Source organism: Mustelus asterias, chromosome 10 (assembly GCF_964213995.1).
Source record: "Mustelus asterias chromosome 10, sMusAst1.hap1.1, whole genome shotgun sequence".
NCBI classification, from domain to species: Eukaryota; Metazoa; Chordata; class Chondrichthyes; order Carcharhiniformes; family Triakidae; genus Mustelus; species Mustelus asterias.
In genome coordinates this window covers 120,359,031-120,382,520 of record NC_135810.1, presented here as the reverse complement: position 1 = coordinate 120,382,520, position 23,490 = coordinate 120,359,031, and the positions used below count along the sequence as shown (strand labels likewise).

Here is a 23,490-nt window from a genome sequence, read left to right as displayed (position 1 = left end):
TGTCAGTCATCTGCTATGACTCACAGTTTCCTTTGTAAACTTTGACTCTGACGATCATCAATGTTTTTTCTTGTGTGATTGTTCCAGGATGTTTTCTCGCAACCCTGCTGAGCTCGCTCACTGAGTAGGGTAGCTTTCCTGTTTACCAGCGTCCCATCACTTAGAAGATTTTGTTTAGAATTCCAAGCTAATCTCCCAGAATTTTCACAATAACTTCATTGCAGTGTTAATGTAAGCCTACTTGTGACACTAATAAATAAACTTTAACTTTAAACTTTAGGAGGGTGGGGTGAGGAGGTTGAACCTTTCTTGTTATTGACTAGGAGGTGACCATGAAAATCCTGCTATTCAGGGTTTTTTTTATTCATTCATGGGACATGGGCGTCGCTGGCTGGCCAGCATTTATTGCCCATCCCTAGTTGCCCTTGAGAAGGTGGTGGTGAGCTGCCTTCTTGAATCGCTGCAGTCCACGCGCTGTGGGTTGACCCACAATGCCGTTAGGGAGGGAGTTCCAGGATTTTGACCCAGCCATTGTGAAGGAACGGCGATATATTTCCAAGTCAGGATGGTGAGTGGCTTGGAGGGGAACTTGCAAGTGGTGTTCCCATGTATCTGCTGCCCTTGTCACCAGATCTGGGGGGGATATGATTGGTGTTGATCTGTTGATTTCTTTGATGAGATCGTTTAGTTTCATGGCCAATGACATGCTGCTCTAAGTGTAGTCACTATTGCAGTCACTTGTGTCTAAACCTCTCCATATCTCACCCCTCCCCATCTCTGCAATCTCCACCAACCCCACTGCATGCAAGATCTCTACTCGTTTGATTCGGTCTTCTTGAGCATCTCAGATTTTAATCACTCCACCATTGCTGACTGTGCCTTCGGATGCCATGACTCTAAGCACTGGAATTCCCTCCCTAAACCACTCCACCTCTTGTTTTTCCTTTTAACCTTCTCTTTAAAACCTACCTCTTTGACCAAGCTTCAGTTCACCTGTTCTAATATTACCTTGTGTGATTCTGTCTCAGAGTTTGCTTTGTAACCCTCCTGTGAAGCACCTTGAGATGTTTTGTGACATTAAAAGGTCCTTTATGACGACAAGTTATTGTAATACAAGAACTGCAGCAACCTATTTGAGCACAGCAAGATCCCACAGACAGCAATGTGATAAATGGTGGGTGTTAGTTGATGGATGATCATTGGCCAGAACACTGGAGAGAACTTCTCTTATCATGCTTTCATGGGATGTGGGCATCGCTGGCAAGACCAGCATTTATTGCCCATCTGTGATTGCCCTTGAACTGAGTGGCTCACTCGGCCATTTCAGGGAGGGGCACTTAAGATTCAACCACATTGCTGTGGCTCTGGAGTCCCATGTAGGCCAGACCGAGTAAGGGCGGCAGATTTCCTTCCCGAAAGGACATTAGTGATCCAGAGGGGTTTTTACAACAATCGACAATGCTTCCATGGTCATCATTACTGAGACTTTGGGCCAGATTTTACAGCCTCACTCGTCCTGAAACTGGAAAATCCCACTGTTACATATTCTGCCCCTCACCCGCTCCGATTCCCATGGAGGGGGGTGGGGGGGGGGGGGGGGTGGTAAAATTCCGGCCAATCTTTCAATTCCCATTTTGTTAAATTCCACCAGCTTCCATCGTGGGATTTGAATCCGTGTTCCTAGACTATTAGTCTCGGCCTCCTGGATTACTAGCCCAGTGACATTACCATTATGCCACCATCTCCCCTGATCTTTCACATACCTCTGATAGGGCAATCGGGGGCCTTGATAACATCTCATCCAAAACACCAAATCGTAAGGCTAACTTTGCTGACAGCTTATTTCCTGCTCCACAAAAAAGGGGGGAAAATCATAGCATCCCTACAGTGCAGGAGGAGTCCATTCGGCCCATCAAGCCTGCACCGAATGGGAAGCCAGCAATCAGTGCAGGTACAGAATCCCATCAAACGCAGCAGGACGCTGGTAGAATCTTCATGTTCTTCAGGTGGTCATGATGGCAGGTGAGGACTCTGATCAACATCTCATCAAAAAATGGCAGCGCCAACAGTGCAGCACTCCATCAATATGGTTCCGGCATGAAAAACTAGAACCAGGGGGCACAACCTCTGGGTCTGTACTCGATGGAGTTCAGAAGGATATGGGGGGATCTTATTGAAACTTACAGGATACTGCGAGGCCTGGATAGAGTGGACATTGAGAAGATGTTTCCACTAGTAGGAAAAACTAGAACCAGAGGGCACAACCTCAGGCTAAAGGAATGATCCTTTAAAACAGAAATGAGGAGGAATTTCTTCAGCCAGAGAGTGGTGAATCTGTGGAGCTCATTGCAGAAAAAGGCTGTGGAGGCCAGGTCATTGAGTGTCTTTAAGACAGAGATAGATAGGTTCTTGATTAATAAGGGGGTCAGGGGTTATGGGGAAATGGCAGGAGAACGGGGATGAGAAAAATATCAGCCATAATTGATTGGCGGAGCAGACTCGATGGGCCGAGTGGCCTAATTCTGCTCCTATGTCTTATGGTCTTATGTCAAATTTAGATTTTATGCTCAAGGCTTCAGAGTGGGGCTGGAACGCACGAGATCTGACTCAGGTGATAAAGCTACCCACTGCGGCCCAATGCCATCTCACCTGGGAGTATTTTACAATAGACTGGCACCTTCAATACCAGTCATACTGCCAGCTGAGTGTATCCCCTTCATCACTGGCCGTGCCATTCATTGTTTATGTTCCAAGTGGAATCTCAACATCTTACTGTTCCTTGAAAACCACAGAGCTATTTACCACTGTGTGGTCTTGCTCTATCAAGGTTGTAACAATCGCATTTTAATGACTTCAGCAAGCAGCCGGCTGGTAGCACAAAGCACAGAAGCGAGGGCACAGTATTTGGCTTTGCTTTTATTTCTTCATTAAATCACAGTTTAAATAAGGCATTAACCTTTACACTGCTAAATACACAGGAACTTCACAGAAGGCTAGAGATTACAGTTGATGTTATCATGTGAATGCTTTAATGCGCAGTGTCAGATTACTCTCGCAGCGAGATGGATGGGGAAAAACTAACCTGTTACAAACCGATGGCTAACCACCCACAACCATACCCCGCCGCAACCCAACCCCATCCTAATAGGACACATATTTTGGAGCAGCAAGTATTTACCTGATTAAACCCAAATTAAACACACTAGCAGCTGGCACAGTGGTTAGCACTGCTGCCTCACAGCGCCAGGGACCCGGGTTCAATTCCAGCCCAGGTCACAGTCTGTGTGGAGTTTGCATATTCTCCCTTAGTCTGCGTGGGTTTCCTCCGGGTGCTCCGGTTTCCTCCCACAGTCTGAAAGACGTGCTGGTTAGGTTGATTGGCCGTGCTAAATTGCCCCTTAGTGTCAGGGGGTTACGGGAATAGGGCCTGGGTGGGATTGTGGTCGGTGCAGACTTGATGGGCCGAATGGCCTCCTTATGCACTGTTGGGATTCTATTCTATGGATCAGAACAGAGGAATTACTCGGTACACGCAGGGCGAAGATCCACCTGGTTCTCCTAGTCTACGGGTAGTCAAGGATCCACCAACATTGCTACTAATCTCTGTCCATGATGGATCCAAACACAAGGTGAGGGAATCCTCCAGGTTGGAGTTCAAAGTCATTCTGGTCATCCCAGGTAATGCTATCTCCACTCGCCGCTGCTCAAGTTACCAGCAACTGTCTTTCAAATTAATCATATTTAAGTTTGAATCAACTGGAATTTTGTATTCGCTCTCCTGATTGGCCACCATAATATTTGGCAGCCCTCACTCAACGATAGCACTCGCAGTCTCCGAGCCAGAGGCTTGAAGGATCCATGCTTCTCAAAGTCCTTCAACAGCTCAGGCTTTCCCTCCGAGTCAGAAGTTCTCTTTCAAAGCCCGAAGTGATGTGATCAGTGGTTCTGGGAATGAATATAATATTCCCTGACCGGGAATCGAACCCGGGCCGCGGCGCTGAAAGCGCCGAATCCTAACCACTAGACCAGCAGGGAGCACTCAAGGGTTCAAGTCCCACTTGCAGAGACTCGAGCACAAAATCCAGGCTCACACTCCCAAAACAGAACTGAGGGGGTGCTGCACTGCCAACGGTGCCACGTTTTGGATGAGACATTAACTGAGGCCACATATGTCCTTCAAGATGTGTAGAAAAGGTCCCACCCATTACATCAAAGTAGCTCAGAGGAGTTCTGCAGTTCTGGCTAATATTATTTATAGGATTTTCAGTGCAATTTGGACAGGCTGAGTGAGTGGTAAAACGCTTGGCAGATGCAGTATAATATGGATAAATGTGAGGTTATCCACTTTGGTAGTAAAAACAAGAAGGCAGATTATTATCCGAAAGGTTATAAATTGAGAGAGGGAGAATGTGCAACGAGACCTGGATGTCCTTGTACACCAGTCAATGGAGGTACAGCAGGCGGTCAAGAAGGTAAATGGTATGTTAGCCTTCATAGTGAGAGGAGCAGGGATAACTTGCGACAGTTAAACAGGCACTTTGAGGTTACACCTGGAATATTGTGTGCAGTTTTGGTTTCCTTATCTGAGGAAAGATGGGCCGAAGGGCCTGTTTGTGCTGTGGCTTTCTATGTTCTATGTTCTATGTTCTTGCTATAGATGGAGTACAGAGAAGGTTTACCAGGCTGGTTCCTGGGATGGCAGGACTGACATACGAGGAGAGATTGGCCGGAATTTTAGCGGCCCGCCCGCCCCGGGAATTGGAGCAGGTGAGGAGCGAACCATGGAAAGGTCTGTTGACCTCGGGAGGGGTTTTACAGTTTCGGGATGAGTGAGGCTGTAAATTCCCACCCATTGAATCAGTGGAATTCAGAGGAATATGGGGGTATCTTATCGGAACCTATAAACTTCCAGCAAACCTAAACAGGCTAGATGCAGGAAGGATGTTCCTGATGGTGGGGAAAGTCCAGAACCAGGGGTCACAATCTGAGGATACGGGGTAAAGCTGAGACTAGGAGAAATGTCTTCACCTAGAAAGTGGTGAGCCAGTGGAATTCATTACCACAGAAAGTAGTTGAGGCCGAAACATTGTATGTTTGCAGGAGGAGTTAGATATAGCTCTTAGGGTGAAGGGGATCAAAGGATATTGGGGGGTGGGGGGGGGGGGGGGGGAATGCGGGATCGGGCTATCGAGTTGGATGATCAGCCATCATCATAATGAATGATGGGGCAGGTTCAAAGGGCCTCCTTCTGCTTCTTTTTTCTCTGCTTCTCAACCAATAGGAGGAAAAGAACAAACAGATGACCTAATCATCTACCACAGGCTGCCTGTGGAACTTAATGCGCAAACTAGCTGCCATGTTTCCCATATTGCAAAAGTCACTCCACTTCTAGAAGTACTTCATTGAATGTTTGAAATGCTTATGTGTGTCCTATGGTTGTGAATGATTATAGTGCAGGAGGCAGCTATTTGGCCCATCTCATTCATGCTAGCTACTCACCCTATCCCACTCGTCTGTTCCCCATAACCCTACAAAAAGAAATCTAAATATATCCATCTCTCTCACACTCTTTTCAGTCTTAGTGGCTTCCTGCTCGCTGTGGCCTATCCCTTCAGGTATGATGCATTGCAGTTATAATAAAGATACACACAGACACTATGGCATCCGGTCAAGGATAGTATCAAGGCAGGAATTGGTAAAATTATCTTCAGATAAACTCGACATTGTCACTTGTTTTTATAATACATTGTAAAATACTTCTCATTCAAAACTTAGAAACATTCACATGATCAAAACACCAGTCTACTCAACGCACGTCTCACCTTATTTAACATCCATAATGATGTTGACAAGCTAATTGCCAATCTTCCTGTAGCCAGTGTGACATGAGCACATTCACATTATCAACTCATATGATTGAGTACATCCGGATTACACTTGGCAGCTAGCTGGTTTGGGAAGGGGATTGATGGAATTTGGGCAAGTGGATATTGAGGCAAGATGCAAGTCAGCTATAATCAAACTGAGAGGCAAAACAAGCCCAAGGGGTTGAATGGCCTCCTTCCGTTCCTATGAGGGGCATTAGCATTTATACAAGGGGGAATGCTTATCCTTCTATTGTTTGCTCTGTTTTCCGAGGTTAAGTTCCAGTGCCTAACTCTTCTACCTCAGTTGGCTTCAGCACTTGTGAACTGTGGGGTTCCCCATCTTTCTCACTCGACCCTAAACCCAAAGATGGAAGCACGCTAACCGTTATTTTCTTGATTTATCTCCTCCTCATTACTTCATTTTTCAAGGTGTGGAGATGCCAGCATTGGACTGGGGTGGGCACAGTAAGGAATCTTATAACATCAGGTTAAAACCAACATTTAACTGATGAAGGAGCAGCGCTCTGAAAGCTCATGGTACCAAATAAACCTGTTGGACTTTCACCAGGTGTTGTGAGACTTCTTACTGTTCATATTTCAATCTCAGTCTGATGTCTGCTCTATTTCCCAGCCCCACTGTTTAAGAATTTTCATTCAAGGGGTTTCTCCATCGAGATCCATCCAAATGCTTCCCTGCCTCAATTGTCTCGCACCCTGTCTATGTAACCAAATGGAAAAGAGGCAGGAAAGCAAGCAAGCGGTGACGATGAAACTATATTTATCCTGGCACAAGTTAATCAAGGCATTTTTAAAAGATTCAATTACGAGCTTTGACAGGACCAGCATTTGATGTCCATCTATAATTACCCTTCAGAGGGTGGTGGTGAGCCACCTTCTTGGGGCATTTAAGAGTTAAACACATTGCCGTGAGTCTGGAGTCACATGTAGGCCAGACCAGGTCAGGACGGCAGATTTCCTTCCCTAAAGGACATCAGTGAACCACATTGCTTTTTACAACAATCCATAGCTTCCAAGGTCACCATTACTGAGACTAGTTTTCAATCCATATTTATTTGATTAACTGAATTTAAAATCCCTAGCAGCCATGTTGGGATTTGAAATCTTGCCTCTGGATTCATGAGTCCAGATTTCTGGATTGCTGGTTCAGCAACATAAGCATATGGCATGTATTTCAGGTGAGACATAATTTGAGTCACTTCACCCAACACTTTTCTTTCCGGAATGTTCTTCGCACTGATGAATGGTGGAGACACTAACAACACCCCCATATCTCTGGCTTTGTGTCCCCAAGTATCGAATGGGTAGTTAATTTGATTATGAGGTAATTCACAGCTCATTGCCGTCCATAGACACTTCCCAGAAAGATTCAGGTCGTAGCACAGAAACAGGCCCAACAGTTCTGTGGTTTACCCCCATACGAGACTCCTGCCACTCCTAGTCACATAACCAAATCTGCATACCCTATTCCCTCATGGTCCTTGGATAATGAGGATTTTTTTTCCACCTCAGCCCCGTGGGCCTTGTAGGCAATTGAATCCAAGATGGAGATTGTTGAGTTGACCAAAGACTGCATTTAGGACCCTCTGGTCTTCATGCCTTAGTCCCACATCACTCAGTCTCAGTGGCTCATCACAAACAGAAAAACAATTTTGATTAACGGATTTTTAAAACCGTTACCAGGATGGGTGAAATTGGTTAATGATAAAGTGGCCATTTGGGCCATCATGCCTGTGCCAGCTCTTTTATATTAGCTCTACTCTCATACTCTTTCCCCATAGCCCTGTAAACATTTTTCCTTCATGTATTCATCTAGAAGCATAGAAACCCTACAGTGTAGAAGGAGGCCATTTGGCCCATCGAGTCTGCACTGACAACAATCCCACCCAGGCCCTATCCCCCTAACCCCACATATTTACCCTGTTAATCCCTCTAAGCAACGCATCCCGAGACAATAAGGGACAATTTAGCATGGCCAATCAATCTAACCTGCACATCTTTGGACTGTGGGAGGAAATCAGAGCACCCTTGGGTGGGATTGTGGTCGGTGCAGACTTGATGGGCCGAATGGCCTCCTTCTGCACTGTAGGAATTCTATGAAGTATTCGGCTATCACCCGGAGGAAACCCACATGGACATGGGGAGAACGTCCAAACTCTACACCGACAGTGACCCAAGCCGGGAATCGAACCCGGGTGCCTGGAGCTGTGAGGCAGCAGTGCTAACCACTGTGCCACCGTGCTGCCTATTTCCCTTTTGAAGGTTTCTATTGAATCTGCTCGCTATGTGTCATTGATCCTGGGTAGTCCTGAATCTGGGGCAGAGTTGTGATCTTAAAGTGCTCAGATGGATCCATGTTTAACCTGGCTCCTATTGTGGGGAATGTAATCGAGGAACAATGACCTGGGGCACAGTCTAGAGTCAATTAAAGAGCAACTAATCTTCTGTCAATTGGTCACTTCTGCAAATCTCTAGTTCTTGAGAAGAAGGTCCAGTTATCAAGGTCAGGAAATTCCACACAAAATGGCTGGCTATCTTTACAAAACCCACGTGTCGTGATGGCCGCGGGATCTGAACTTGATTATATAAAACATTTGTTCCCCTCATTTAAACACTGACAAGGAAAATAAAGAAGGTCCATTGCCTAGGCTTTTACATGGTGCAGGAATATCGCATTGACCTTCTGCCTCCGTGCCATGCAACATCCCAGAACTGTGACAATGGCAATGAAGGCTACAATCATCAATATTAGCAACAACAGACTCCACGTTGTCCAGTCTGGTGAGACCTCTTTGCAGAGGCTGGGCTGAGCATTGAACAGGTGTGTTTGCGAGTGTCCATTTTTGGTTGGGTAACGGCACAGAACTGACCCCTTGTCCACGATGTCGACCCAGGCCAGCCGCCCAATCCAGGCGGACCGGCAGCAATCGAAGGGGTTGCCGGAGAGCAGCAAGGTCCGCAGGGTCCCGTTCAGCATCTCCAGGGTGATCTCCTGCAGGACAGTGAAACGGTTGTTACGCAGGTCCACGTTTTCTAAAGGCAAGTCCTTGCTGGTGATGAGCAGCTCAGTCAACTGGTTCTCAGACACGTCTAAGGTTCTGAGATTGTAAAAGTGCGATAGGTTCACGCTTAGCGGTGAAAGAAGCCCATTACCTTGCAAAGACAAGTAGGTCAATAGGGGCTCCAGGCCTGACAAGGCCTCCGGATGAATGTGTACCCCAGGATTCATGGAAATGTCCAACACCACAAGGGGAGTCTGACGAAATGCTTGGGGAGGTAAATGCTTAATATTGTTGTTCTGCAGATTTAAATGCCCAAGTGAAATGATTCGAGAGAACGACACACATCCATCCATGTCTTGCTCACGCTTCAGAGTGCCTGGACAAACACTGATATCATTGTTACAGAGATTCAGGATTCGGATTTTGTAAAGAGTCCTGAAAATATTGGAAGGCAGGTTATGTAGGTAGTTGTCTTGAAGGTACAATTTCTCCAGAAACTGAAGGCTGTTTGTGGCTAGCGAGAGGTTTCGCAATGCGTTGGAGCTCAGCTCAAGTTCAACCAGCGAGTTCAACATATTCATCTCAGCGATAACAAAACTCTGGAGGCAATTCCTGCTCAGGTTGAGGAACCTCAGCGAGTTCATGCTTCGGAAAAAATCCCACGGGATGGAAGTTATCTCGTTGTAGCTCAGATCCAAGTAAACCAATTCGGTCAAGTACACCGACGCGGAGGACTTGGTCACGTTCGTTAAGTTCTGGTCTAGGCTCCCTCCCAGTAGCGAGGATGGTGGGGAAAAGCCTTGGATTGAATTCCGCGACAGATCGAGGTGCTGGAGGCGGTTCCTCTTGGGAAAAACCGGAAAGTAGAGCAAATTATTATCGCTGAGATCCAGCCATTGCAGACGGAACTCATCTTCAGATTCGGCCGCGAGGAAGTGCTCAATGCTGTTCTTGCTCAAGTTCAAGACTTGGAGTTGCTGGAGGTCAAAGTCGGAGATGCAGGGTATGGAGTTCATGGCCAGATCCAGCACAGACAGGTTGGAGAGCGACCGAAAGGCCCCCGACTCGATCTCGATGATGACGTTGTGTTGCAGGTTGATGTGCTTCAGAGAGGGAGAACCTTGGAAGGTGTGGTCTGAAAGTTTGGTGATGCTGTTCCTAGCTAAGGAAAGCTCCTCAAGCAAGGGGGCCTCTTTTAGAAAATCCTCAATGACGCCAGTGTACAAACTGTTGCCTGACAACTCCAGCCTTTTCAGATATGGTAGCCTGCCAAGCCCATGCTTGCTGAGATCCAAGAGGTTGTCTGCGAGGTTAAGCACCTCCAGGTGGGACAGGCTGGCAAAGGCACCTGGCTGGATAAATGCCAGGTGGTTGGACTGCAAATCCAGGTGCTGAATGGAGTTATAGTGAGTCAAGTTCTCCATCATGAGACTCTGGATGCGATTAACAGATAAATCCAGTTTCCATATGTTAAATGGGAGACCCATAGGGATTATGTTCAGGCCTCTGTTCTGGCATAACGCTTCTGCCTCTATCTAAAAAAAAGGAAACGAAAAAACAAGACAAGTTTAATTTGCGTTGGACACAATTTGCAAATCCAAACAATGCCAGAAATACTTTGGCCGGTTTCCCTTTCCTCTATTGTCCCCCCCCCCTGCTTCAGCCCACAGGCTTTTTAAAGCAAGTTGTAGTGTCACTCAGTGGCTGACCTCTTATTCTCTCTAACCTTGCCAATGCAGGGCCTTTCGCCCTTTCGTGCAAGTTTCTTTGCTTTAATTGCAAAGAAAACAAACTTTGGCGACAATGCATTTGCGAACGTGAATCCGCTAACAGTGCGTCTGCCAAACTAAATATTAGTTTTCTTAACAAATGGAAGCTGTGGCCAAAGGCTCAAATCTAGACTCTGAAGATTAAAGCCTGTTTACGCAAAACAAACCTCGGGCCAGTCTCAACTGCATATCTAATTTAGTATTTAAATAGTTATTAATGGGCCTACCACATGGCTTTCAGTTGCCAGAGGGCATCGGAGAAGAATTTTCCCAGAGTATTTTATTCCCTTTATTAGCCCTGGGGCTTTTTTCCCCCTCTGTTGTTGCCTCTCCCAGGAGATTCTGTGCCGGGGGAGGAGGGTGGTGGGTTGAGGGGAGGGGAAGTATCTAGTCATGAACAAACTCGTGTCAATAAGCCACAAATTAAGGGCACTCCCACACAAAATAGGCCAACTAGTCTTTTAGCCTTGCACATTCATGTGAAAGTTCTCCTAATTTGTCACCAATTGGCCTTAGATTGCCAGGCTCACTCAAAGATCACAGGATACCTGGCTCAAAAGCAGGAAAAAGGAAACCACAATTTTCTAAGCTTGATGTAAAAACGAATCTTGCAAACCATGAGTTCACATCCCGCCAGAGCAAGTTGCTGATTGTCGGATAAACCTATCCTATCTGGTTCACCAATGTCCTTCAGGGAAGGAAATCTGCTGCCCTTACCTGGTCTGGCCTACATGTGACTCCAGAGCCACAGCAATGTTGGTTGACTCTCAACTGCCCTCTGAAATGGCCCAGCAAGCCACTCAGTTCAAAGGCAACTAGGGATGGGCAATAAATGCTGGCCCAGCCAGTGACACCCATGTCCCACGAATGAATTTTTAAAAAAGATGGTGAAGTTGGATGTTATAAATTTGGTCCTTTGAGAGATGGCACCTTTAAAAAGACCATGAAACCGTCTCAATGTAGTTGTAATAACCCAACTTTTTAAAAAATTCATTCGTGGGACATGGGCATCGCTGGCTGGCCTTGTTCAGAGGGCAGATGAGAGTCAACCACTTTGCTGTGACTCTGGAGTCGCACGTCAGCCAGACCAGGTAAGGACGGCAGATTTCCTTCCCTAAAGGACATCAGTGAATCAAATGGGTTTTTCCAACAATCGACAATGGTTTCATGGTCATCAGTAGGTTCTTAATTCCAGATTTTTTTTATTGAATTCAAATTCCACCATCAACCATGGCGAGATTCGAACCTGGGTCCCCAGAACATTAGCTGAGTTTCTGGATTAATAGTCTAGCGATAATACCACTAGGCCATCGCTTCCCCAATAGACTGGGGTCTTTTATAACCAGCTTTAAATCAATCCCATCCTAGCTATGACTGTAACACTACATTCTGCACTCTCTTCTTTCCTTCTCTATGAACGGTATTGGGATTGTGGTCGGTGCAGACTCGATGGGCCGAATGGCCTCCTTCTGCACTGTAGGGTTTCTATGATTCTATGGTATGCTTTGTCTATATAGCGCACAAGAAACAATACTTTTCACTGTATACCAATACATGTGACAATAATAAATCAAATTAAATCCAAAAGACTTGGAGCGATGCTCCAGTGCAAGACTGAGTTTTCAAGTCTGTGAGGTGGGGCTTGGACATGCTACAGTCTCAATCGTAGGTGAAAGTGTTACCCGCTGAGGCGTGGCTGACACACTTTGATCATATTCCTCGAGGGACAAATGTTGAGAGGAAGACCCCTCCTGCTCCTCTTCATAATGCAAAGGGTGCTACAGAATCTTGGACAACTACCCGAGCAGAAACAGAAAGCATCTGTTTAACAATTGGGAGGACTTTTGACCCATTGTAATTTCTTTAACACATCTGTGGAATTTGTAATTGTTTGAGGACAAGATTGTATCAATTGTAAAGGGGTAATTCCCTTGGATAAAAGAAATATTGGCTCATATGTGGGACTGACCCTCGACCTGGAAACAGTACCAACTGAATGGAAGTTAACACGCAAAAGCCATGTGCCTAGCAGATACACTGGAGAGCAAGAGGCAGAAGGCGAACAGCACACAGAGGCAGGAGCACTTAGACTGTGAGTATTGTGCGAACAGGCTAAAAAGGTCTAAAGCCTGGAAGGCTGTGTGAATAGCTCGGAGAACTGTGTTTTGCCAGACTGGGTGCTATTGGCTTCATTTGAAAATGAATTCTGGAGAGCTACAATCAACAGGTCTGTTGTGAACCGAGGAGAGAGGGCTCGCAGAAGTTTATGAAACTCCGAGGTGAAAGCTGTTGTCAGATAGATCGACCCTGCGTGCATAAAGAAGAACATCTTGGAACTATGAAGCTACTCAAAGCCACACATATTGAAAGGAAATGCTTGTGGTTGTTTAAGACATATCTTTGTTGTATCAACTATTTAAAAATGAACTTTGTCTTTTTATTTGATGCATCCTTTGTTAATTCATGTTTAATTTGCATTGGTTCAAATTGGTGTTAAAAAGTAAAAATGACAAAAATTGAAATCACATTGGTAATTTCTTGATCTGGTCAATATTCACCCCCTCAAGCAAAAGTCACCCAAGCAGATTACTATTACGTTGCTGTTTGTTGGAGTTGCTTTGTGCGAATTGGCTGCCAACTTGCAGTGACTAGACCTCAAAAGGGCTTCCTTGGCTGCAAAGTGCTTTGGGATGTCTGGCGGTCTGAAGAACACTTTGTCAGTGAAAGTGCTTCTTTAACAGGCGATCAGGCAACAACAGTCATTGGCACTCATTCCCCTCTCCCAGCCACTCCAGCCCAGAGCTTAGGCTGTAAATGCCTGGGAGTGATCGCGGTTTAATCCGGGCTTTCTCTACATGGTCAGCTCCTGTTTTACCACGCTGATTGTAAGATGAAGTGATAACAGCAGCAAAGACTAAAGCCCAGGGGGAGTTCCCGACAACTAGCAGGCATCCCATAATTAAAGAGTTTTATTTAATAGTCGGGAATTTTCTCAGAAGATTCTTGAGCAGATTTATAAAAGTCTGAGGTCACGTACCAACCGACTCAAGAGCAGCTTCTTCCCTGCTGCTGTCAGACTTTTGAATGGACCGACCTCGCATTAAGTTGATCTTTCTCTACACCCTAGCTCTGACTGTAACACTACATTCTGCACCTTCTCCTTTCCTTCTCTATGAACGATATGTTTTGTCTGTATAGCGCACAAGAAACAATACTTTTCACTGTATGTTAATACATGTGACAAAAATAAATCAAATTTAAAAAAATTTATTGTCCTCTAAAAGACACACAATTGTAGCAAAGTGTCTTAATGAAACCAGAAAGTGGGCATGATAGGTAAACCTAGACAATCAGTGCCTTTTTAAAAATTATTCTTTCACAGAGTGTGGGCGTCGCTGGCTAGGCCGGCATGTATTACCCATCCCTAGTTGCTTGAGAAGGTGGTGGTAAGCTGCCCTCTTGAATCGCTGCAGTCCAGGTGGTGTATATACACCCACAGTGCTGTCCAGGATTTTGACAGTGAAGTAACAGCAATGTATTTCATAGAAACATAGAAGATTGGAGCATGAGGAGGCCATTTGGCCCTTCGAGTCTAGCCTAACCTTCGCTGCCTCGAGAGCAAGAACATCCTTCCTCAAAAAAGGAGACCAAAACTGCACACAAAACTCTAGGTGTGGCCTCACCAAGGCCCTGTATAATTGCAACAACACATCCCTGCTCCTGTACTCAAAACCTCTCGCAATGAAGCCCAACATACCATTTGCCTTCTTTACCGCCTGCTGCACCTGCATGCTTAGCCTCAGCGACTGGTGCACAAGGACACCCAGGTCCCGCTGCACCCTTCCCTTTCCCAATTTACAGCCATTCAGGTAGTAATCTGCCGCCTTCTTTTTGCTTCCAAAGTGAATAACCTCACATTTATCCAAATTATACTACATCTGCCATTGATTAGCCCACTCACCCAACCTGTCCAGATCATGCTGAAGAATTTCTGCATCCTCGTAACAGTTCACCCTCCCACCCAACTTGGTATCATCTGCAAACTTTGAGATGTTACATTTTGTTCCCTCATCCAAATCATTAATATATATTGTGAATAGCTGGGGTCCCAGCACCGATCCCTGTGGCACCCCACTAGTTACTGCCTGCCAATTTGAAAAGCATCCATTAATTCCTACTCTTTGTCTCCTCTCTGCCAACCAGTTTTCCATCCATCTCAATACACTTCCCCCAATTCCATGCGCTTTAATCTTGGACGATAATCTCCAAGTCAGGATGGTGAATGGCTTGAAGGGGAACTTGCAGGTGGTGGTGCTCCCATGTGTCAGCTGCCCTTATCCCAGTTTCAGGTCAATGGTAACTCCCAGAATGTTGATAGTGGGGGATTCAGCAATGGTAATCCCATTGAGTGTTAAAGGAAGTGATTGACTTCTCTTTAGTTGGAGATGGTCATTGCCTCGCACGTGTCTCTGCCTTCAACGTTTAAAGAATAAAGAACTCTCCAAACAACTGCTGTTGAAAAGAAAGGCCTGCATTTTTATAGTGCCTTTCTCCACCTCAGAACTGACATCCCCTCTTACGCACTTAGCAAGTGTGTGGGATAAATTCAAGGGGCCATCTTTTGCTCACCTTGCGTGGGAATTTCCAAGTTGTTGCACATTCGAGAAACTATTAGTCAGGAAGTCCCAAAGCACTTTACAATAAAGACATAGATTAATACAGCACCTTTAATACAATAACATCCCAAGATCTTTACGGGAGCATCACAACAGCATTTGACATTGAGGTCATAAGGAGACATCCGGGCAAATGACAACTTGGTCAAAGAGCTAGATTAGGATTTTAAAGAGTGTCTTAGAAGGAGGAAAGAGGCAGAGAACATTCCCTACCCGAACCCATTTACAGCCGATTAAGCAAGTGCAGTTATTGTTGCAATGTAGGAAAGTCAGCAGGCAATACATGCACAGCAAGATCCCAAAACAGCTACACGATAAATATTGTTGGCCTGGGGGGGGGAGTTTTGGGGTGGCAGGGGGGGGGGTGTCTAAATATCAACCCCAGACAGCAGAGAGAAGTCTCCCCTGCAATTCTTCAGAACAGTAGCTGTGGGGTCTATTTCATTCACCCGAACATCTACTGTGGGCGGCACTTGTGGCATAGTGGTTAGCACTGTTGCCTCACAGCACCAAGGACCCAGGATCGATTCCCGGCTTGGGTCACTGTCTGTCTGGAGTTTGCACATTCTCCCCATGGCTGTGAGGGTTTCCTGCAGGTGCTCCAGTTTCCTCCCACAGTCTGAAAGATAAACTGGTTTAGGTGCATTCCTATAGTACGGAATGAGGCCATTCGGCCCATCAAGTCTTCACTGACAACAATCCCACCTAGGCCCTATCCCCGTAACCCCACATATTTACCCCACTAATCCCTGTAACCTACGCATCCTGGGACACTAAGGGGCAGTTTAGCATGGCCAATGCACCTAACCAGCACGTCTTTCGGACTGTGTGGGAGGAAACCGGAGCATCCAGAGGAAACCCACGCAGACATGGGGAGAATATGCAAACTGCACAAAAACAGTGACCTAGGCTGGGAATTGAACCCAGGTCCCTGGAGCTGTGAGGCAGCAGTGCTAAGCACTGTGCAACCGTGCTGCTCTATTGGCAATGCTAAATTCTCCCTCAGTGTACCCAAACAGGTGCCGGAGTGTGGCCACTTGGGGATTTTCATAGTAACTTCATTACATTGTTAATGTAAGCCTACTTGTGACACTAATAAACAAACTTAAAGATAGTACAGGGTTGTTGTCACCAGTGTCCTGCTCAATCTTCATCCCACCACCTAAAAGCATTAGTCACTCTCACTGTGGGTGGATGGGAGATGGGTACGCAAATTGGCTGCTTCATTTCCGACACTACAATAATGACCACACCTCTTTCGTTGACTGATTCTTGTGGTGATGAAAGACAATGTATAAATGCAAGTCTTTTGTTCCAAGTGAAATCTATCCCGGAATCCAGTGACCCTATTTCAAAAGTACCAACATCCTGTTTTAATTGTCGACCAGTTCACTGGAATGAAATGGCATTCTATTACACTCTCAGGTATTCCCCCATTGTTACTCAATGCTGATCCCTGCATTGCTTCCTCACGACACTCTCAATTACATGGGCTGCATTATTCTGTATTAAGCTGTGTCATCTTTGCCTTGGGTTTCATGCTGCACAAAAGCGGGCAGTCTTAGCCATGACCTTCATGCTGTTAATTCTTAGCAATATTGTCAATTTACCGTAGAAGACACGGCTCACAACCCACTTCCTTATTCAGCTCTCCCAGACACTTTGTTACATAGCAAGGCAGCACAGGAACAGGCCATTCAGCCCATCTGGTCCATGCTAGTGTTTACACTGAGTCTTTTCCCACCTAACCTTATCAACATAACCTTTATTTTCCTTTCTTCCAAATGTTTCAGCTTCCCCTGAAACGCATCAATTATATTCGCTACAGGGGAGACGGTGATGTAGTGGCATTCATTGTTGCAAGTAATCCAGGGACCCAGGGCAATTCTTTAGGGACCTGGGTTCGAATCCCACCATGGCAGATGATGAAATTTGAATTCAATAAAAATCTGGAATTAAAGGTCTAAGAGTAACAATGAAACCATTAAGAATTGCAAAAACCTATCTGGTTCACTAATGCTCTTTAGGTAAGATAATCTTACCCAGTCTGGCCTACATGTGACTCCAGACCCACAGCAATGTAGTTGACTCTTAAATGTCCTCTAAATGTTGGGCAATAAATGTTGGCCCACATCCCATGAATGAATGAAGAAAATGCTCCTTGAATGTTTCACCATTCAATCATGCCATGACTGATCTATATTTTAACTCCCTCCACCTTCCTAGACTCTTTTATATAGTGTACTGTAAAATGGCCTTTGAGTGGCAAATATTAATTTAAGATTTATTATTAAATTACTCTCTGGGAAAATAAGTTTTTCCAAATTCCCTATTGGATTGATTAGTGACCATCTTGTATTGATGCCTTGTGTTGGCCTTGCCACAAGGTCCATGAAGTTACTTCTCAACCTTCTCTTTCCTAGAGAAAAGAGTTCCAACTTTGTCACTCCTTCTCGAAAGCTAGAACTTCTTAGGCTAAACATGAAGCTATTGTTGTAGACTAACCCTGTCAAGAACTGCCAGCATCGCAGAGGCCCAGAGCAACTGAGGCAGTTCAGAGGAGGTTCACTGGATCGATTCCAGAGATGAGGGGTTTGTCGTACGAAGAGAGATTGAACAGTTTAGGCCTATCCTCTCTGGAATTTAGAAGAACGAGGGGAGAACAAATTGTGGTATACAAGATGATAAAAGGTCTGGATAAAGTAGACGTGGAGCAGATGCTTCCTCTTGTGGGACATTCTAGGATGAGGTCATAGTCTTAGGATAAGGGGCAGCAAATTTAAAACAGAGTTGAGGAGAAACTACTTCTTCCAAAGGGTTGTGAATCCATGGAATTCGCTAGCCCAAAGAGTGATGGATGCTGGGACAGTTAATTAACTTGAGGAGTTAGACAGATTTTTAATTGGTAATGGGTTGAAGGGTTATGGGGAGAAGGCAGGAGAATGGGGATGAGGAGCATATCAGCCATGATCGAATGGCGGAGTGGACTCGATGGGCCGAATGGTCTAATTCTGCTCCTACATCTTATGAGCTAATGAAGCAACTAGTTCAATAGATCTGGCTTTGGACCATCAATTAGATCTGGCTTTTTGATCCCGTTGTACATCCACTGCACTAAATGAGCTTATCAGCCAGTGATACCAGGCCTCAACTTAACAGCCACGGATGCAACATTACTCTATGTGATTTGACAGCAGCCATACTAAATGGTGGAGCAGGCTCAATGGGTTGAATGGCCTACTCCTCTCCCTCTGTTCCGATCAGATCCCCCTAATACCGCAGGCAGAAACAAAATTCTCCAGGCTGGATCCTGCAGATATTTGTACATTAACAAAACTAGTTATGGAACAGTTTCCTGACCTACCTTTTCCACCCATGTCTCTCTTTCTCTCTAACACTGCCTCTCTCTCTGTCTCTCTCATTTCTCCCATGGCAGCCATTCTCATAGACCACGTTCATTGTTAGCAGCGATGTTGTTTCTGAACTCTGCTAAGGGGAATGGGTCAGATGGGGTAAAGATTTATAAAAAGGGGGCTTCAATTTAAGGGATCTTTGGAAATTTTGAGAAATGGTGTTTCGATTTATGTGATTTTTATGATTTCATTGCCTCCTATAATGTATTTTTAAAAATCAGTCAGATTTTTGATGTAATTTTTACTTTTCATTGCTAAATAATCATTTGTATGCGATTATTAAATGAACAAGCAATGTGCCCACAATAAATTTCCGAATCGTCAATAAAAATTTGAATTGAGATCAGCTGAGATGGATCAATAAATAAAGACAGAAGTCTTCATTCAGAAAGGACCCCAAGGGTCTGGTATATACAGGGTTAATGAGGGAATGAGTACAGTACTGTCCACACAATGATGTAAGGAGGGACATGACACAGAGCCTGGGTGGTGTTGGCTGGAGATATGTCCAGGTGCAAACATGGAGATACTCCTGGCCTGCACCCGTTACTAGATAAATCTATATAGTTACAAGTAGTCAATAAGGATTTGCTGTTAATGGGCGGCACGGTGGCGCAGTGGTCAGCACTGCTGCCTCACAGCACCAGGGACCCAGGTTCGATTCCTGGCTTGGGTCACTGTCTGTGCAGGGTCTGCATGTTCTTCTCGTGTCTGTGTGGGTTTCCTCCAGGTGCTCCGGTTTCCTCCCCCCAATCGAAAGGTGTGCAGGTTAGGCACCTTGGCCATGGTAAATTACCCCTTAGTGTCCAAAGATGTGTAGTTTAGATGGGTTGGCCATGGTAGATACACAGGGTTACGGAGACAGTGCAGGGAGTCAGCCTAGAGGATTGGTGCAGAATGGATGGGCTGAATGGCTTCCTTTAGCACTGTAGGGATTTTATGGTTCTAAAAGAATATGAAGACAATTCCTGAACAAACATGTTCTGTAACCAACTCCATTACGGCACAGTGGTTAGCACTGCTGCCTCACAGTGCCAGGGACCTGGGTTCGATTCCCGGCTTGGGTCACTGTCTGTGCGGAGTCTGCATGTTCTCCCCATGTCTGCGTGGGTTTCCTCCGGGTGCTCCGGTTTCCTCCCACAGTCCGAGAGATATGCTTGTTAGGTGCATTGGCCGTGCTAAGTTCTCCCTCAGGTGTACCCGAACAGGTGCCAGAGTGTGGTGACTAGGGGATTTTCACCGTAACTTCACTGCAGTGTTAATGTAAGCCTACTCATGACTAATAAATAAACTTTAAAATTTTGCAATGCTGTGTGTCCCTCACCTTTTCATATCAGTGTCTACTGCAAATCAGACCTGTGGGTTCAGGTCCCTTGCCAGAGACTAGAGTACAGAATTCTCAGCTGGCACTCCCTCAGTACTCCAATGGGAGTGCCACACTGTTGGCAATGTGACTTTTGGATGAGATGTTAAGTGAGGCCCCATCTGCCATCTCAGGCGGATGTAAAAGATTCCATGGCATCACTTGGAAGGAAATGGGATTGCCCCAGCACCTTGGCCAATATTTATCCCCCCCCCAATCAACATTAAAAAGATCACCACATCACTCGTTATTGGAGCTTGCTGTGCACAATTGGGCTGCCGTGTCCCTACATTACAATAGTGACTACACTTCAGAAGAAGTACTTTTTCCTGGATTCTAGCCAGTGACACCCACATTCAAGGGATGTGGGTGTCTCTGGCTATGCCAGCATTTATTGCCATCCCTAATTGCCATTGGCTCTTATCCATAGAATCCCTACAGTGCAGAAGGAGGCTATTCGGTCCATCGAGTCTGCACCGACCACAATACCACCCAGACCCTATCCCCATAACCCCATGCATTTACCCTAACTAGTTCCCCTGACACTAAGGAGCAATTTAGCATGGCCAATCCATCTAACCCGCACACCTTTGGACTGTGGGAGGAAACCGGAGCACCCGGAGGAAACCCACTCAGCCATGGGGAGAATGTGCAAACTCCACACAGACAGTGACCCAAGCAGGAATTGAACCCGGGTCCCTGACACTGTGAGGCAGCAGTGCTAACCACTCTTAACTGCTTTGGGAAGCCCCGAGGTGGTGAAAGGCTCTATATGAATGCAAAACCTATTTCCTTAACATGCTCTTGTCTCTGTTACAATGCAGCAATGGTACATTAGGGCTTGTCCCAGAGTCCTTTGGTACTAACCGTCTGGCAAGGAGAGAAATCCATTGGTCGGGAAGTTGTTGTCACACTGTGCACAGCGACAGCTACCAGGAGGAGATGGAAATGCTCCATAGTTTCTGCAAAGAATAACTGGAATTCAGTGACAAGGTTATAACAAAATCAGATACAATTAGAATAGAAACTGAAGCAGAATTTAAACAGCACCCTAATATAGGGAGAGAGAGATAGAGAGCTGGAATGTTCACAATGCTGTAATATAAACACTAAACAATACCAAGATGTAGAAATAGATACAATCTATAATTAGAAAGCACAATATCATTAACTATCAGTGAAAGTAGATTACATTCAATGATAACCAGCATGAAGGTAAAACCAGCCTGGAGCTTTTTGCCTTCAAGAAAACAGAAGGCGAGAGAGGAGAGATACAAAAGGGTCCAGAGGGGCAATGTTTTCACGCAGAGGGTGGTGAGTGTCTGGAACGAGCTGCCAGAGGTAGTACTAGAGGTGGGTACAATTTTGTCTTTTAAAAAGCATTTAGAAGTTACATGGGTAAGAAGATGGGTATCGAGGGATGTGGACCAAACGTGGGCAATTGGGACTAGCTCAAATGGTAAAAACTGGGCAGCATGGACAAGTTGGGCTGAAGGATCTGCTTCCATGTTGTAAACCTCTCATACCCGATCCACATATTAGAAACAACTACGATATGAACAAAAGGTATATTGCAAAATAAAATGAGTTTAAACTGCTGCAATTTAACTCCTTCCTATACTCCTAATATGTGCAGTGTGATAATGTAAACAGTATTTGGTTATATCTAACACCATACGCACAAATAAAACAAAATGGTACAATAAATCAAAGTATGCGTTATATTAATCACTTCAAACACTGCAATATTCAAACCTCTGCTTATTATAAACTGAAATAATATGGACTGTACTATAAACAGTGCATAATATGTGCAATTAATATTAAAAGCACTATAAACAGTGCTACATCACACTAATCTAAACCTTTTACAATATGACAGTATAAACAGTAAAACTTAAAATCACGGAATTGTTACGGCGCAGAAGGCGGCTATTTGGCCCATCGTGTCTGCACTGGCTCTCCATTCCCCTGTCTTTTCCCCGTATTCCTGCACATTGTTTCTTTTCAAGTACTCATCCAATACCATCTTGAATGCCTCGATTGAACCTGCCTCCACGACACTTCCAGGCAGCGCATTCCAGACCCCAGCCACTCGCTGGGTAAAAATGTTTTTCTCACATCACATTTGCTTCTTTTGCAAATAATTTTAAATCTACGCCCTCTCATTCTTGATCCTTTTAGGAGCAGGAACAGTTTCGCTCTCTCTACTCTGTCCAGCCCCCTAATGGTTTTGAACATCTCTATCAAATCTCCTCTGATTCTTCTCTCCAAGGAGAACAGTCCCAACCTCTCCTATCAATCCACACAACTGAAGTTTCTCATCCCTGGAACCTTTCTTGTAAGATTCTTCTGCACTCTCTCTCTACAATGCGTTCACATCCTTCCTACAGCATAGTGCCCAGAACTGTACACAATATTTCAGCTGAAGTCTAACTAGTGTCTATATTTGCTATAACATTTATATAAAATTTCTTCCAAGTGTTGAAGGCAGAAGCGATCATCTTCAGTGTCCACTATAAACTTGGCTTCATTCCTTGGCCATCATCTCAGATTAAAGCAGTCGCTTTGCAACTTTGACCCCAAGAGAAGCTTCCAATCTCACACTATCACTGAGTCTGCCCACATTTTCACCTCTATAACATTCCCTCTCTCAGCTTACTGATGCCAAAACCTTGTCTGTGCCTCGGTTACCTCCAGATCGACTATTCCAACACACTTGGGGCTGGCCTCTGACCTTTGAACCTCCATGAACTTGGGATCATTCAAAACTCTGTCGCCCATGTCTAACTCACACCAAAGTCCAATTCACCCATCAGCCCTGTGCGTGCTGACCGACATTACTTAACCAGGAGCCTTTGCCTCCATTTTAAAAATAACATCCTCCTTTACCATCCCTTCATGGCTCCCCCCCTCCCTTTCTCTCTAATCTCCATCAACCCGCAGCAGGTAGCTGCATCCAGCTATTTGTGTTCCTCTAACTCTAGCCTCCTGAGAATCCCCAATTTGCAATTGTCAAACATTGGTACTTGTACCTTCACTGGGTCAAAATCCTGGAACTCTCTCCCTAACAGCACTATGGGTGTATCTACATCACATGGACTGCAGTAGCTCAAGAAAGCAGATAGGAAGAAAAGAGTTGGCATAAATGGGTCTTTTTCTGATTGGCAGTCAGTGACTAGTGGAGTTCCATAGGTATCTGTGCCAGGACCCCAACCGTTCACATAATATATTAAAGATTTGAAAGAGGGAACTGAATGTATTATGCAGTGTAATGTGGATAAATGTGAGGTTACCCACTTTGGTAGCAATAATAGGAAGACAGATTATTACTTGAATGGGTGTAAATTGAGAGAGGTGGATACTCAATGAAACCTTGGAG

General features: G+C 45.2%; 1 protein-coding gene and 1 non-coding gene across 3 annotated transcripts in view; both read right to left on the bottom strand.

Moving 5' to 3' along the window:
• Positions 1-2,896: 2,896 nt before the first annotated feature.
• The window catches only part of lrrc32 (leucine rich repeat containing 32), a 34,230-nt gene continuing 13,636 nt past the window's right edge, over positions 2,897-23,490 (bottom strand). Inside the window, exons 2-4 of one of the 2 annotated variants that reach the window (XR_013498905.1) lie at positions 20,976-21,070; positions 8,123-10,422; positions 2,897-3,227 (exon numbers count right to left, since the gene is read on the bottom strand). Coding sequence is in view for 1 of the 2 variants with exons in the window: in XM_078222568.1 (XP_078078694.1) it covers positions 8,530-10,422; positions 20,976-21,065 (1,983 nt within the window). In the remaining variant the exon portion in view is untranslated. Of the gene's footprint in view, positions 3,228-7,816; positions 10,423-20,975; positions 21,071-23,490 lie in introns of those variants that run through there. The other variant, XM_078222568.1, reaches the window with a different exon arrangement.
• trnae-uuc (transfer RNA glutamic acid (anticodon UUC)) lies at positions 3,964-4,035 on the bottom strand. Its single transcript has one exon. It is a non-coding gene; the product is annotated as a tRNA-Glu (tRNA).